The 13,126-nt window shown below is 42.7% G+C and overlaps 1 protein-coding gene across 1 annotated transcript; it reads right to left on the bottom strand.

The window, feature by feature from the left end:
• Positions 1 to 1,781: 1,781 nt before the first annotated feature.
• galnt3 (UDP-N-acetyl-alpha-D-galactosamine:polypeptide N-acetylgalactosaminyltransferase 3 (GalNAc-T3)) lies at positions 1,782 to 11,018 on the bottom strand. Its single transcript, XM_079518313.1, has 11 exons — positions 10,902 to 11,018; positions 9,932 to 10,476; positions 8,856 to 9,028; positions 7,971 to 8,120; positions 7,288 to 7,522; positions 7,020 to 7,137; positions 6,680 to 6,880; positions 4,113 to 4,244; positions 3,436 to 3,537; positions 2,883 to 3,035; positions 1,782 to 2,787 (listed from the first exon to the last, which is right to left on the bottom strand). Exons 1-11 carry the CDS (start codon positions 10,902 to 10,904, stop codon positions 2,674 to 2,676), a joined length of 1,926 nt encoding a protein of 641 aa, XP_079374439.1. The 5' UTR covers positions 10,905 to 11,018; the 3' UTR covers positions 1,782 to 2,673.
• Positions 11,019 to 13,126: the final 2,108 nt, after the last annotated feature.

Below are 13,126 nucleotides of genomic sequence, written 5' to 3'. Positions count from 1 at the left end.
TGTGTCCTTTTTATCTATCACCAATGAAGTAAAACAAATTATAAATGTAATTACCCGTCATCGAGGCAGTCTGATATTTGTTGAACAACCTTGTTTAGGTTATTCAACAGCTTGGGGATCTTTTCAGTGCAAAGTGCGGAAGTGCCCTCTGCTGAGAACAGTGGGGAATGAGACAATGTGGCTTTAAGCAGCAATGGATGCAATTCAATCAAGATAGATAATGCATCTTAATATTAAACACTGCTTATAGAGCAAAAATAAATTGTTATTCATTCAGGGAAATGCATGTTAGAGCCATTTCTCAGATTGCCTTCTGCAAAACATGTCTGCCCTATGTGGATTAAATCTGTCCTATACAGGCTGGGCAATTAATCGAAAATATGTCGAAACCGATATTTAGGACCAATAACAGACTTATAGCTGAATAATTGAGAAAGACACTTTTTTTACATAATTTTCTTATACATCAATTCAATTGACTAACTAGTTTAGTCTGATTAACCATGGCCTGTATTAGTTGTACACTGGTGGCGTGTACAAATAGCAAAGATAGACGCTCTACAAGATAACAGCTTGACTATTTTCACCTTTTTAAATAATCATTATTTGGAATCGAGGGAAAAGTTTGAAACAATCGTGATATTGAAGTCATATCGCCCAGTCCTATACTCTCCTATTATATTCATTACATATAATCATAGTTTCTACATGAATAGAAAATCTTCTCAGTCACTGAAGCATTCATTTTATACCAATCTGGCAACTATCATTTAACTGAAAACATGGCAATCCCAATTCCATCAATACTTTGAGGTTATAACTAGACTAAAGGAATTAAAGGTCACTCAATATTTTCAAATACATTATTTAATTCGAACACAAAATGGTGTGGCCAAATACATTTGTTTGATTGATTGATTGATTGAAGAATTTATTAACAGTTTGCAGAATTACAGTACATTTCAAGCACAAACTCAATACAAAGGCTGTTAACTGTGAGTGGACGACCCAATTAAGCATTACACTTGTTTCCAACAGGGTCCACCATGTTCAAATCATCAAAACATTTAGAGACGTACAAATAGACACTTCTATAGACAGAACAGGAATTCATCAAAAAAGAATTCATCAAAAAGGAGGTAAAAAGGGAAAAGAAAAATATACAGTGAGGGGAAAAAAAGGGGGGGGCGGGGGGGGGGGATTCACGTTCAGCTCCGTTAAATTGTTTGTTTTCCTTGGAGGAGCTGCGTTGGGTCCCCAAGTCGGCTCCGTGGCCGTACCTTGAGTTGGCTGTGTGGCCGTGACCATCTCTTGTGTTGTCCTTGCGTTGGGTCCCCAAGTTGGCTCAGTGGCCATACCTTGAGTTGGCTGTGTGGCCGCGACCGTCTCTTGTGTTGTCATTGCGTTCGTGTTTGAGGGATTCCGATTTTACAGGGGCCAGTTTCGAATTGCAGCCGTCCGTAGGTGCCCTTTGAGAGCGGTTTTGAAAGAGTCAAGGGATTCGCATGTCTTAATGACAGTTGGTAGGGCGTTCCACATTTTAGTGGCATAGGAGCGAAAAGAATTTAGTCCCTTGTTTGTGCCGAATCTGGGTTGTACATGGTTCGTTGCACTCCCTCTGGTGTTGTGGGTGTGGACTTCGTTAACATTAAGGAAGTATCTAGACAGGTACATGGGTATCTTGGTGGTGTATCGAATCTTGTGGACCAGACCCATTGCAAGATGCTGTACTCTGTCGTCGACCCTAAGCCATTCCAGCCTGTCGAAGTGGGCAGGGGTTTTCACTACAATTCCAATCCAATCGTGAACACAAACAAATTAAATAGGCAGTTTGCTCCACTGCACAGTATTTGCAGCATATTAGGGGTTAATTCTGAAATGGGAATGGAAACTATACCTAGCACACTAAAAATATATCCTTTACGTTTTATTTATGTACAGTATGAATCTAACAATATTTGTATCATCATGTATGAAAAACGCTGTCCCATTCTTGACTTTGGAAGTAAACTCATTCCTTGAATAGTTTGTTAAAGTGAATTAAACTCCAACCTCTGTTGGAAGGCACTCTGTGACTGTAAATAAGGGTTGTGGGTTATTATTCTGCAGCCAAACCCTGCAACACAGAGGAAGACCTCCCCCCTCTAGTGGTAATCATGATTATTACATGAATGTTTGCCACTGGATATTCTCAACAATGAGGAAGTAGTGTCCAGTTTGGCTTCACATACAAAGTAGTGCTACACAATTCCAACAAAAATGATTCAAGCCTTCCTGGTCAGTGTCTTTGGTGCATCATTTGTGGACTTCAGAATGTCTAAATTGCACCTATGAAAAAACAAGTTGTTGTAAAAGATACAACTTAGATAAAAAATTAAAATAATATTGGAGGCGTCTTCATTTGTGGCTTTGCTTGGTAAGAAAGCTTGAATAGCAAACATACACAGTCTGAAGAAGATTGACTGCTTCCTTCCGGCGGTTGCAGGCAATATCTTCAAAAGTCCAAACTTTCCAGCAGCAGTTCAGTTCTTCTATTATAAAAAGAATAAATAAAAACTTGATGCAGTCATGAATCTAAAAAATGAAAGTATGTTGCTGCTTTATAGCCACGGTCCTCCTAGTATGCACATGCATACAGTGTGTGTTCATTGGTAAAGAAGTCCATCAGGTTGATCAGTGGAAGAACCAGAGCTGGAATCTGTCTGATGGATTGCAGGCAGTCAGTGATGGGTGCTCATATCGAGAAGTCAAACACATGTTCCATCCTGGCATGTAGAATAACTGGTTCTATCATGGACAGAAGACAGACAATACAATTAATGTCAAACGTTTGTCCGACACGCAAAGTCAAAAAGTGTGGACGAAAGGAATGGCAGTCTCACCTCCTTCAACTCCCACTTTTGCTGGGCTCCGACAAACGTGTTCTTGCCCTTATATTGGCAGTCCTCCAGTTTCACGACCCCCTCTGCCCCGTGTAAGCATAGCTCCTTCTGAATGTTGTGTCTGATCTCATGATGTGTGGAGAACTCAAAATACTGAAAAGAATAAGAAAACCATCACTAGTACCGACCATCTACTCTCTGATTGAAACATCTGTATTACTCATTTATTTTGTCACTGTCAGGTAGAAACCTTGTATGTCCAAAACCATTACTTTTCAGGATATGGAAAAGATTAACCAGTTTTCCAATGGACCCAATGTAGTTATTTTAGTCACAAGCTCTTGATAATACTTTTCATTGGTTAGATAAACTCAGAAATGGTGACACACCATTCACTCACACACATTGTGAGTTTGTAGATAAGCTATTTTTGCATGACAATTGTATGACAAAGTAGGCCATACATTTATGAAAACTAAATGTTGAAATTTGGAGATACAAGGTATCTGCTGACAGCTGCAATCGGATAAGATAAATTAACTCTCCATCCTACCTGATTTCCTCCGAGACCGTGACAGGGGTACATGATCAATTGTTTCCCACCCTCATTGTTTTCCCCGGTGTCCAGACATGAGTCTTTACCAACGTTTTTCACCTGTGGTGTGGATGACAAAACACACAAGTAATTCAGTAACGCAAGCTGTTCAAACATCAACGACATCTTGCTGCTTGCATTCTTTTAGCACTGTCCAGTGGTGGAAGAAGTACTCGGTACCACAAGGTAAAAATACTCTGTTACAAGGTCCTGTATTTAACATGTTACTCGAGTAAAATTACCAAAGTATTGACGTCAAAATATATTAAGTACCAAAAGTAAAGGTTCTCATTCTGCAGCTTGAGCTCTGAACTTTTAGACCTGCTATTGGAATGAATTGGTTAATGTATGTTTTGGAAATAATAATCAACATCTTTAAAGTAACTTGTAACTACAGTCTTCAAATAATTGCAGTAAGTATTGAAAAATTGTCATACTGAAGTAAAGTACCTCAAAATTGTACTTCAGTACAGCACTAGATGTACTAGGTTACTTTCCACCACTGGCCGTGGCCAACTGGAACAGCTCATTCTGGACGGCCTCAGTCCACGCTGTGGTTAAACCCACAGTGGCCAGACAGTTGTGAGGTTGTGAAAGAAACGGAGGAGGCAGTGGTGCGGTATATGTGGTCTTACCGAGCCAAAGTGGAGTGGGTTGAGATCAGGAATGAAGGCCTCTGGATAGACGTTGTTTAAATACCAGGAGAAGCTCTTACACTGCAGCCGTTCGCGCAGTTCGATGCGTTTGGAGACATCTCCAAAGGTTCTCTGTGGGAAACAATTCCAGGCAGCCATTACAGCAGGGGAACTTTTAATCGTTTTCTTAACACTGGCCAGGCTAAAGCCTGATTTATACTTAGTTGCACACCGGTGTCTCGCGCCGACAGTAGCAGTTCTACAAGCTCACAACATGTCACAGCAAGCTTGGAGAATGAATCGGCTATTTTCCGTGTGAGACATGAAGAGAAACCAAGTATGAATCAGACTACCAGAGTACTCAAATTACACTTCCTGTCGGTCATCTTACACTGTGCAGAGGTGGTTCATGAAGAAGGCTTAATAACTACATAAACAGTTAAAATGGCACGATTCTATTAAACCCTCATCTGATTTAATCAAATTGCATATATAGTACATACAAAACTGTTGTTAATTCATATAGTATAAAGACAAGCATGAACAAAAAGAATACAGTATGAAACTAGATAAAGTGCCCCTCGGGGCACAGGTCTCCACCAGGGCAGATCAGGTTGTGCCCTCCTGGTGGCGCTATAATAGGCCAATGTGAAAAGGGTGCCATTTCTTCTTACGCCTTGGATGGCAATTGGATGATTTGAGGCATTTTGTTCCAAAAATGTGTTTTGCAAAAATCCACCTGTTGGTGGCGCTATAACAAGCCAATGTGAAAAGGGTGGGATATATTCCTCAGCCTAGTAGGAAGATCTGTGAAAGATTTAACGTAACTTGCACGCTGCGTTCATGATTTGAGGCTTTTTGTTCAAAACGGGCCAATCCTGCAAACTTTGAAAGCCAATGTTGGCCAATTAGGATGGAATATGAAATATCGGACAGATCCGTCTTGAACACATGACTATAGAGATAGTGTGTAACTATTTGCGGGATTTTTGGACAGAATCTGGAGGAGTAATATCAAAAAATTTGTTTTTCAAAAGTCGGCCTCCTGGTGGTGCTATAACAGGCCGTTCTGGAAAGTTTGGGGCAGAGGTTCATCATGGCATCCAGGGAGTGTGTGTGCAAAATTTGGCATCGACCGGGTTTAACGGTGTCGGAGATTAGCTGGTAACAGACGGACGGACACACGGACACACACACACGGACGGAGTGCAAAACATACTCTCCCCATGCCTTCGGCCTGGTGGAGACAATCAAGAATACTCAGATTTTGTAGTTTCTTACTTTCCTCATTTAACTTGGGCTACCCTCGACTAAATACTAAATACAATCTAGAATTGAAAAATGTGTGTTTGCCACATACACCACAGGTTGAGAACTGAACATTCTAATGTTGATTTCACAATGGCTATTGGTCAATTGTTTTCAAGAAAGAAGACACGTCTATTCAATAAACAAAGTCTAGCTTAACTAAGACCAAACTGACCGATTATTCGTTGAGGGGACATCTCATATGATTACTGCTGTTTTCAAACTGCAGTTGCTGTCCAATGCCCTAAAGGCAACACAAAATCACCAGTATTCAATCAGTGTTCCTTTCATAGTTCTATGTGTAGTACATTTGAAAGGATTTGGGGCACCACCAGCTCTGGAATAATGAGAGTACTTACTATAATGATGTGGATAAACACCGCACATGCTCGCTCACACACACACACACACACACACACACACACACACACACACACACACACACACACACACACACACACACACACACACACACACACACACACACACACACACACACACACACACACACACACACACACACACACACACACACACACACACACACACACACACACACACACACACACACACACACACACACACACACACGACTATTATGGCAGATTCCTTGAGGCTGTTAAAGACAGTGTGTCTGTTTGAAGGCAGCAGGAAAGGCCCGCTGGCCTAGCACTCTCTGAGGTATAGCCCCAGGAGACCTGTTTATGGCACAAAGATGAGGGCCTGTATTGGGAAACGCTGCAAGTCTGTGTCATTTACCAGAGTAGACTTCCCCTGGGCCCCCGCTCTCTGTCTCCTAACAGCTTTGAACCTCTAACAGCCTCAGGCGGAGGGTTTCTAAGTCAATAATCTATTTCTCTCTGTCAAAGAATACTTCTCATATCCAGGGATTTCGTGCACTGAGAATCACAACAGCAAAACACTGTGGTTCCCTAGTCCCTACACACATGTGTAATTCCAGGTTTCTCCATACAGAACGATGTTACATGTGACACATGTTCAGACTTAGTCCTGACTGTATAAAAACAACAGGCCGCTCAGCATTGGGTTGCCCCAACTTGCCTCATGAGTCGATAATGTGAGGAAAAAAAGAAAGAAAAGAAAATCATATTGCTACGCGTGACAGTATTGAATTAAAACATTCCAGAGGAAACCCCTGCCGTTTAAGGCAGGAATACATTTCTTTTTGTTTGAGTATAGTGATGAGTAACACACTGAATAAATGACTGAGGCGCACTAGCATCTGGAGCAGTACGTACATCTTTAGCCATCTGCGTGGCTTGCTGGTTTCGTCTGTAGAAGATCTCCCTGAAGTCGTCCATCCAGACCTCGGCCAGGCGCACCAGGTTGCGTGCGATGACCTGCGTGCCCTTAGGGAAGGTGTGAGGACTCTTGTTCCTGAACACATGGCCTACAATAGAGCAGGGTATGATCTCAAGCTGACCTCCGCACTGCCACACCTGCAACAAGAGGCAATGAAACACATCTATAATTAGTGTCACAGGCTACTTTTTGGATATTGTAAAGACACACCAGGAGAAAATCCAATGAGGAAGTAAAATGCAACTGAACCAGAATGACAACCTGGTGACTTCTTACTCTGAATGACATTTCGATGTTCTCTCCACCCCAGATTTCCATTTCTTCATCATAGCTTCCAATATGATAGAAATATTCTTTTGAAATTGAGAAGAGGCCACCGGCAAATGTTGGTGTCCTGTAGAAAAAGAAAAAAAAAGGTACAATTTACATTCAACAGGGACATTTGGATCACTTGGTAGAGCAAAGTTTGCAATGGTCTTCAAACTGAATAATACGAAATACTAATCAATAATAAAAGTACACACTGTACTGATTGTTTTCTCACTTTATAGGATATGTTTCATCTTCTCTTTTTCGTTTTTCTTGATCGGGCAGACTTTCCCAGCCAAAGGACAAGCTCCAGTCAAAGTTGCCCCGGTTGTGATTCTGGCCATAGGGGGATGGCTTCATGAACTCAAAGGTGTTGAGGTCAATCGTGGTGATGTCGGGACTCACTACAACTGTGTGGTTCTCTGCTATCCTGGCCAGAAGAGGCTCCAACCAACCATTAAAGCATTCGCCTGCCAAGCAGTACATTGTGTCACAACATGAGCCTTGATAATATCCACCATCATTTAGAACATGGGGTACAATAATAAAAAAGACTTATGCCTGAGTTATACTTAGTTGCGGTATTGGACACTGAAAATAGTCGATCTACAAGCTCACAATGTGCCACACTGCAACGGGTTGACAGCTTGTAGATCTGCCATTTACGATGTGCAACACTGGCATACAACTGACTATAAATCAGCCCTAAATACCTGTTGACATGCTTAAATTAAATACACTGCAAGTCATTTTAAGTGAGCCCAGCATGCCAGGTGACTTGCAACACAAGGCATACATTGTGGTGTTGTGGATTAGTGAGTGGGTGCATGTGTGAATGGGTGTGTCCGAGGACTGTGTCTCTGTCTATTCAGGATATGTGAATAACCAGGTGGTTTGACATCACCGGTGTCAACTAACAGTGGGCATCCAGAAAGGTGAGTGTATCGCCGGTGGCCACAGAAGCACCCAGCAGGCGAGCAGTGATGAGTCCCTTTCTCTCTCGCTGGCGGACAACCCGGACAATATCCAGACGCTTTAAATATTCATCCAGTTCATCCTTCAACACATCTGGAAGTATAGGAAATCACAGGGTTAATTATGGACACTCAGTCACCAATGACCACAATGTGATACAATCAGTATGTTGATAATTAAGCATATAACCATTTTACTGAATTACAGCAGGCGACAATAATAACAAATAAAAAAGGAGAACATTTTGATCAAAACCACTGACTGATTTTTTTTGTCATGAATACAGTATTGTGTGAATGTGATTCATTCATAGCACTCAGCCTGGACGCTAACAATTGCACAGAGCTACAGAGAAAGAGCCGTCTGGCTTGTATCCTCAGCATGGCAGGCTGCCAAGTCCATCTGACCGGCTCCTGGACTACACAGCCAGGGAGTCGGTTGCTCAGCAGAGCTCTAATAGCACCCTACTACCACAAACACACAGTTGAGTGTCAGACCGACTTCATTCCCTGAAACCTCTGCTCTCCTGCATTTTGTTAACCCCCCCCCCCCCCCCCCCCCACTCGTGACCTGTGACCCATTTCCAGGAGCCAACTTAATTCTGACTCATTTCTTAGCATGACCGCGGCTAGCTCCTCTCAGGAAAGTATTCACTAGCGGCCCTCTTGTTTCCTGCTGTAACCCTCTTCACGAGCCACAGAGCTGGAGCTCCGTTCGGCACATTTCATGGCACTCCAAGAAGGGCCGCCCGGCCGCCCCAAACCGGCTGTCTGAAATTAAATCCAGCGGAGAGCAGGGTGGTCCTGGACGGGCCCTGCAGAGTATTACCGTCCACACTGGCGTCGTCCACTAAGATGATCTCCTTGAGGAGCACGGCAGGGGAGGTGTGCAGGACACTGTAGACCGTCCGTAGGAGGGTACTCCACGCTTCATTGTGAAACACAATTATCACACTGGTGGTTGGCAAAGGGGGGCATCGCTTGAACGTTTGCTCAATACATCTGCGGGGAGAAGGGGACACAGAGAGTGAGCACAAAGATCCAGTGTCCTTTATAGTTCCCCGAGCAGCACAATAGCCTGCGGTTATTACATCAGAGGTCCCCTCCCATGTGGGGTGTCCATTTCAGCTGTGACACGGCATGTGTGGCAGCCTTTGAAATGCCCAGCCATATTAACGGTGGGAGACTTTGTAAATTACCCTATTAAAATAGTCGGAACATGGACAGACTGGGTTAATTAGCCAAACATAACTGTACTTCTTCTTGAACTGGCCGCATCAACTGGGCAGGCATACTGAAACAATGTTTCAGTGAGAGAAAAAAAGCTCCCTGTGGTTTTTGAGTGAAATTTTCCCCCAGTAACCAATAGCAAATATTATAGACTTGTTTTGGTTAGACAGGCATTTCTGTTGGAAACAATCTATACCATATCTCCTTTTCCTTCTGTGGTTTTTCCATATGTAGCTGTGGTTACATTTTGAGCCAGTAAGACAGTTTTAAGCGCATATAAAAAAGGAAACTGATTCACCCTATACTCACTGAAGCTATATTTAACTCCACTAGGTGGAGCAAATCTGTGGCTCCTGTGCACCAATAAATCAAGAATTGAAAATATTCTTGATTTATTGGTGCACAGGAGCCACAGATTCATATGGTAATTGAAAGGTGACAACATTCACTGGATGGCATGAATCCCCTGTTCTAATCTTATTCATGTTGAATAAGTGGTATTCTCAAGTTACGTCTAGGAAGGTATGGCAAACTGTTCACAGCAAAACCGTGAATGTTAAAATTAAATGAACACTGGACCCTTGCATTACAATTTCTATACTCTCAAGGATTCAATTAACACACTAAGGATTTTGTGGCGCGTTATTGTTATTTGTTTTTTTATCAAGGACATACTCTGGTGGTCTGGTGTCGGGACCCAGGTCTCTGCTTAGGGAGATGCGGTCACTGGCATACAGGTTGAAGCAGTGCTTCTCTTCACCCCTCTCCTTCTCCTTCTGCTCAGTAGGAGTCAGGGAGTCCGTGTGGAATGGCTTCCCAGAAGCCCCGGGGTCACGGGGGTTCTGAGGCGGACGCACCAGGGCCGGCCTGAGCTCAGCGGCGGTATAGTGGCCCGGCACACAGGACAGGCCCTCTGCATTGTCCTGCTGACGCACCGGGGCTCTGATCTGCATCTTTGGCATTGCGTCCCTTAGGTTATTGACCGCTCCCATCACCATGCCCACCACGGCATCCCTCTTGACGGCCATCTCTTTCAGCCACGGCTCCTCCTGTGGGCTTTGGCTTCCCACCTCGCGTTGTATGAAGAACAAAAAAGTGACAAAGACGATGGCCACCACCGCCAGTTTGAGTGGGTGCAAGCGCCTTCGGAAGACTCTGCGAAGAGTAGTCATTCTTCTTGCAATGAGTGGAGGTTGTTTTTCATCAAGACTTGATTTCACCTGCAATAAATTGACAAATTATCAGGTCTTTACTAACAGCTATACGTAGACACACATATACACATATACACATATAGACACACACACACACACACACACACACACACACACACGCACACAAACTAAAATTAAGTTCAGCGAGAGAGACAGGATGCCATTGAGAATACGGTGTCACGCAAAACCTCAGTTACACATTCAAGACAGGATGCCATTGAGAATACTGTGTCACGCAAAACCTCAGTTACACATTCAAGATAAACATTCAAAACAATAAATTGAGTTGTACAGTCAAGGACACCTCCGGTGAGAACTCAAAGGAGGTAATCACTTTTGTTTTGTTGTGGTAGTAGTAGTTGTACAGTTCTATCCAGTCAACAAGTTCTATAGCCTAATCATGTAGTGACAAAAGGAGGAAGACCACATACCATTAGACTTCATAATGACGCAGGAAACGTAGGGTTGTTTAAAAATCCAAAGAATAACATCCTGGCTGCTTTATTTTGGGCAACTTATTAAGTAACTCTCCCTTTCATGGATTCCAGAGCGTCCGTGTCGCTTTGCGCTGCAGTGCTCAAATCTGTGCAGAGAAGACTTCCGTCTGTGTGGATCCAGGTGCGCTCCTCTCTCTCTCTCAGGTACCTCACAGGGAGGAGGAGACAGACAGGAGACCCTCTGGCGCGCGTGCGTACAAAGGGTCTCTCTGCTTGTCAAAATGAGGCAGGCATTGTGGAAGCGTTATTTACGCATTTACGCACAGTGGCTTTCAAACCTTTTCATGTCAAGGATCCAGGATAATAACTAGCGTACAAATCCCAAAATGCACCCATAAGGGTCCATTTGGTTCCATCATGTGCACTCTCTCAGTTATACAGACCCGTAACCGTAACTTATCTCGAACATGTATGAGTGAGTCAACTTCAAGAACGTTAAGACAAATTGTAGACAATTATCCACAAGCCAGTCTTGGTAGTTGGTAGTTAAATTTCGTTCGTTTTCATTGTCCAAATGTCCAAGTTTGATAATTTAACTACTAAAATGACCTGGAGGTTGTCTGGGGCAGCCTGATATTAGAAACTGTGTTCTCCGCGGGATGTCTGATCCAATAAGAGTGTCGATTCTTTAAATAATAGGATTTGTGCACCCAGCCATTCACTGGGACAGTTGCTGGGTTACAAATAGCAGAGGAACGCACCCTATAGCCTACCTCACACACGGTATGCAATCAGGCTTAAGCGAAGACTATAATCTCCAAACTAAATAAAAGTATATAGCCTAACTCGTCTGACGGTGATTAGTGTAAGTTTAACAGCAAGCAAGTTTTATAAAATTATGTGGATAAAAGTCACGGTCTAACAAAAGTTTAATCCAAGTCGAGCGTCATTTCAGTGGAATGATAACTGCCATAATAAAGAAAGTTAACTATGCCAAAATGCCGTTCTATTCAAGTTATCGCGTTTGTTCATTAATTAGCCTATTATTGAAGTAAGAAAAGCTGACACTCACATTGGACCAGTCAAGTTTTTATCCCATCGTCAGGTCGGCCAAGGTGCGGTGCCAAATGGTATTCATAAGGAGTTCGGTGCTTGAGGCAGTTGAGGGGGTAAAGAAAAGACGTGGAGTCTGAAGACATTCGGGTGAAGCCTGCTCGGGTGCCCAGTTTGAAGTCCCTCTAGCCAAGGGTTTACACAATGACTCCATGACCATGTGCACGCAGCGACTGTGCTCTCCACAAGTCATTCTCCATGTCAGGAAAATCTTCCTTTTTTTCCCACCCTCTCTTTTTTGTACCATACCATCAGCGCAAGGGAGCAATCTAATGTCCAACAGACTACCGTTTTCAAACGAGCATTATATGGACATTAATTATTCTGATCGTGTCCACTCCTGCACGTGTTCACACTTTTGCCAACTGGAGTGTGTCGAACGTGACGTGTTTAATGAATGAGGCTGACATAAATGGGCTGATGCACACAACATAAAAAGACCAACATATCTTACTGTTTTCAAATGTATGCCTAGGCCCTATAGGCTCATTGACAGATAATTTATTGGTGACCATAGAATGAGCAAGTGCACAAATGTCACCAACTCACCATATCACTAGCTAACCAGGTCCAGAACTCTGAGTGTACAGATGGAACCAAATGGACCATACTCTCAGAGAGGGGGTCCTAATTGCAAATAAAACATTTGAGAACCACTAGTTAGACTCCTAATGTGCCATAGTGACAATAGTATTAGTGTCATACATATTGTGAAGAAAACCTGGAGACTTTACTTTCAATAATTGGGTCTATGATCAAAATAAGAACATAATAGGCGAACGGTGTAAAAACTAAATCTAGAATTTGCCACTCTTTGCCATGTCCGTATACGGACATATTGCTTCTTTTAGAATATCTTATAATGTAAAATAGGTATTCTCAAAATAATTGTCTTAATTACGATAAAGTATAAAATGGTCTATATAAACTGCCCAAATCACTAAAAATAATAATACAAATGTCTGGTTTTGAAGGGCATGTCCCCGGAGCCATAATGTCTGGCCAAGCATTGGAACCCCTCAAATCTAAAATCCTAGAAATGCATTAAAAAGACCACGAGTGTCAAAGACCAAATGCAAATATTTTTGATGACTACATTAATTCAT

This window comes from Electrona antarctica (genome assembly GCF_951216825.1).
Source record: "Electrona antarctica genome assembly, chromosome: 13".
NCBI lineage: Eukaryota > Metazoa > Chordata > Actinopteri > Myctophiformes > Myctophidae > Electrona > Electrona antarctica.
This window is presented reverse-complemented; position numbering and strand designations above follow the sequence as displayed.

Excerpts from the sequence above, each read along its gene's own strand:
- galnt3 (XM_079518313.1), bottom strand. Across the intron at positions 9,029-9,931 it reads CCCGACACCAGACCACCAGA|ATGTATTGAGCAAACGTTCA; the intron begins GTATGTCCTTGA and ends TTCTCCCCGCAG. Across the intron at positions 2,788-2,882 it reads AAAAGTGGGAGTTGAAGGAG|AACCAGTTATTCTACATGCC; the intron begins GTGAGACTGCCA and ends TGTCCATGATAG.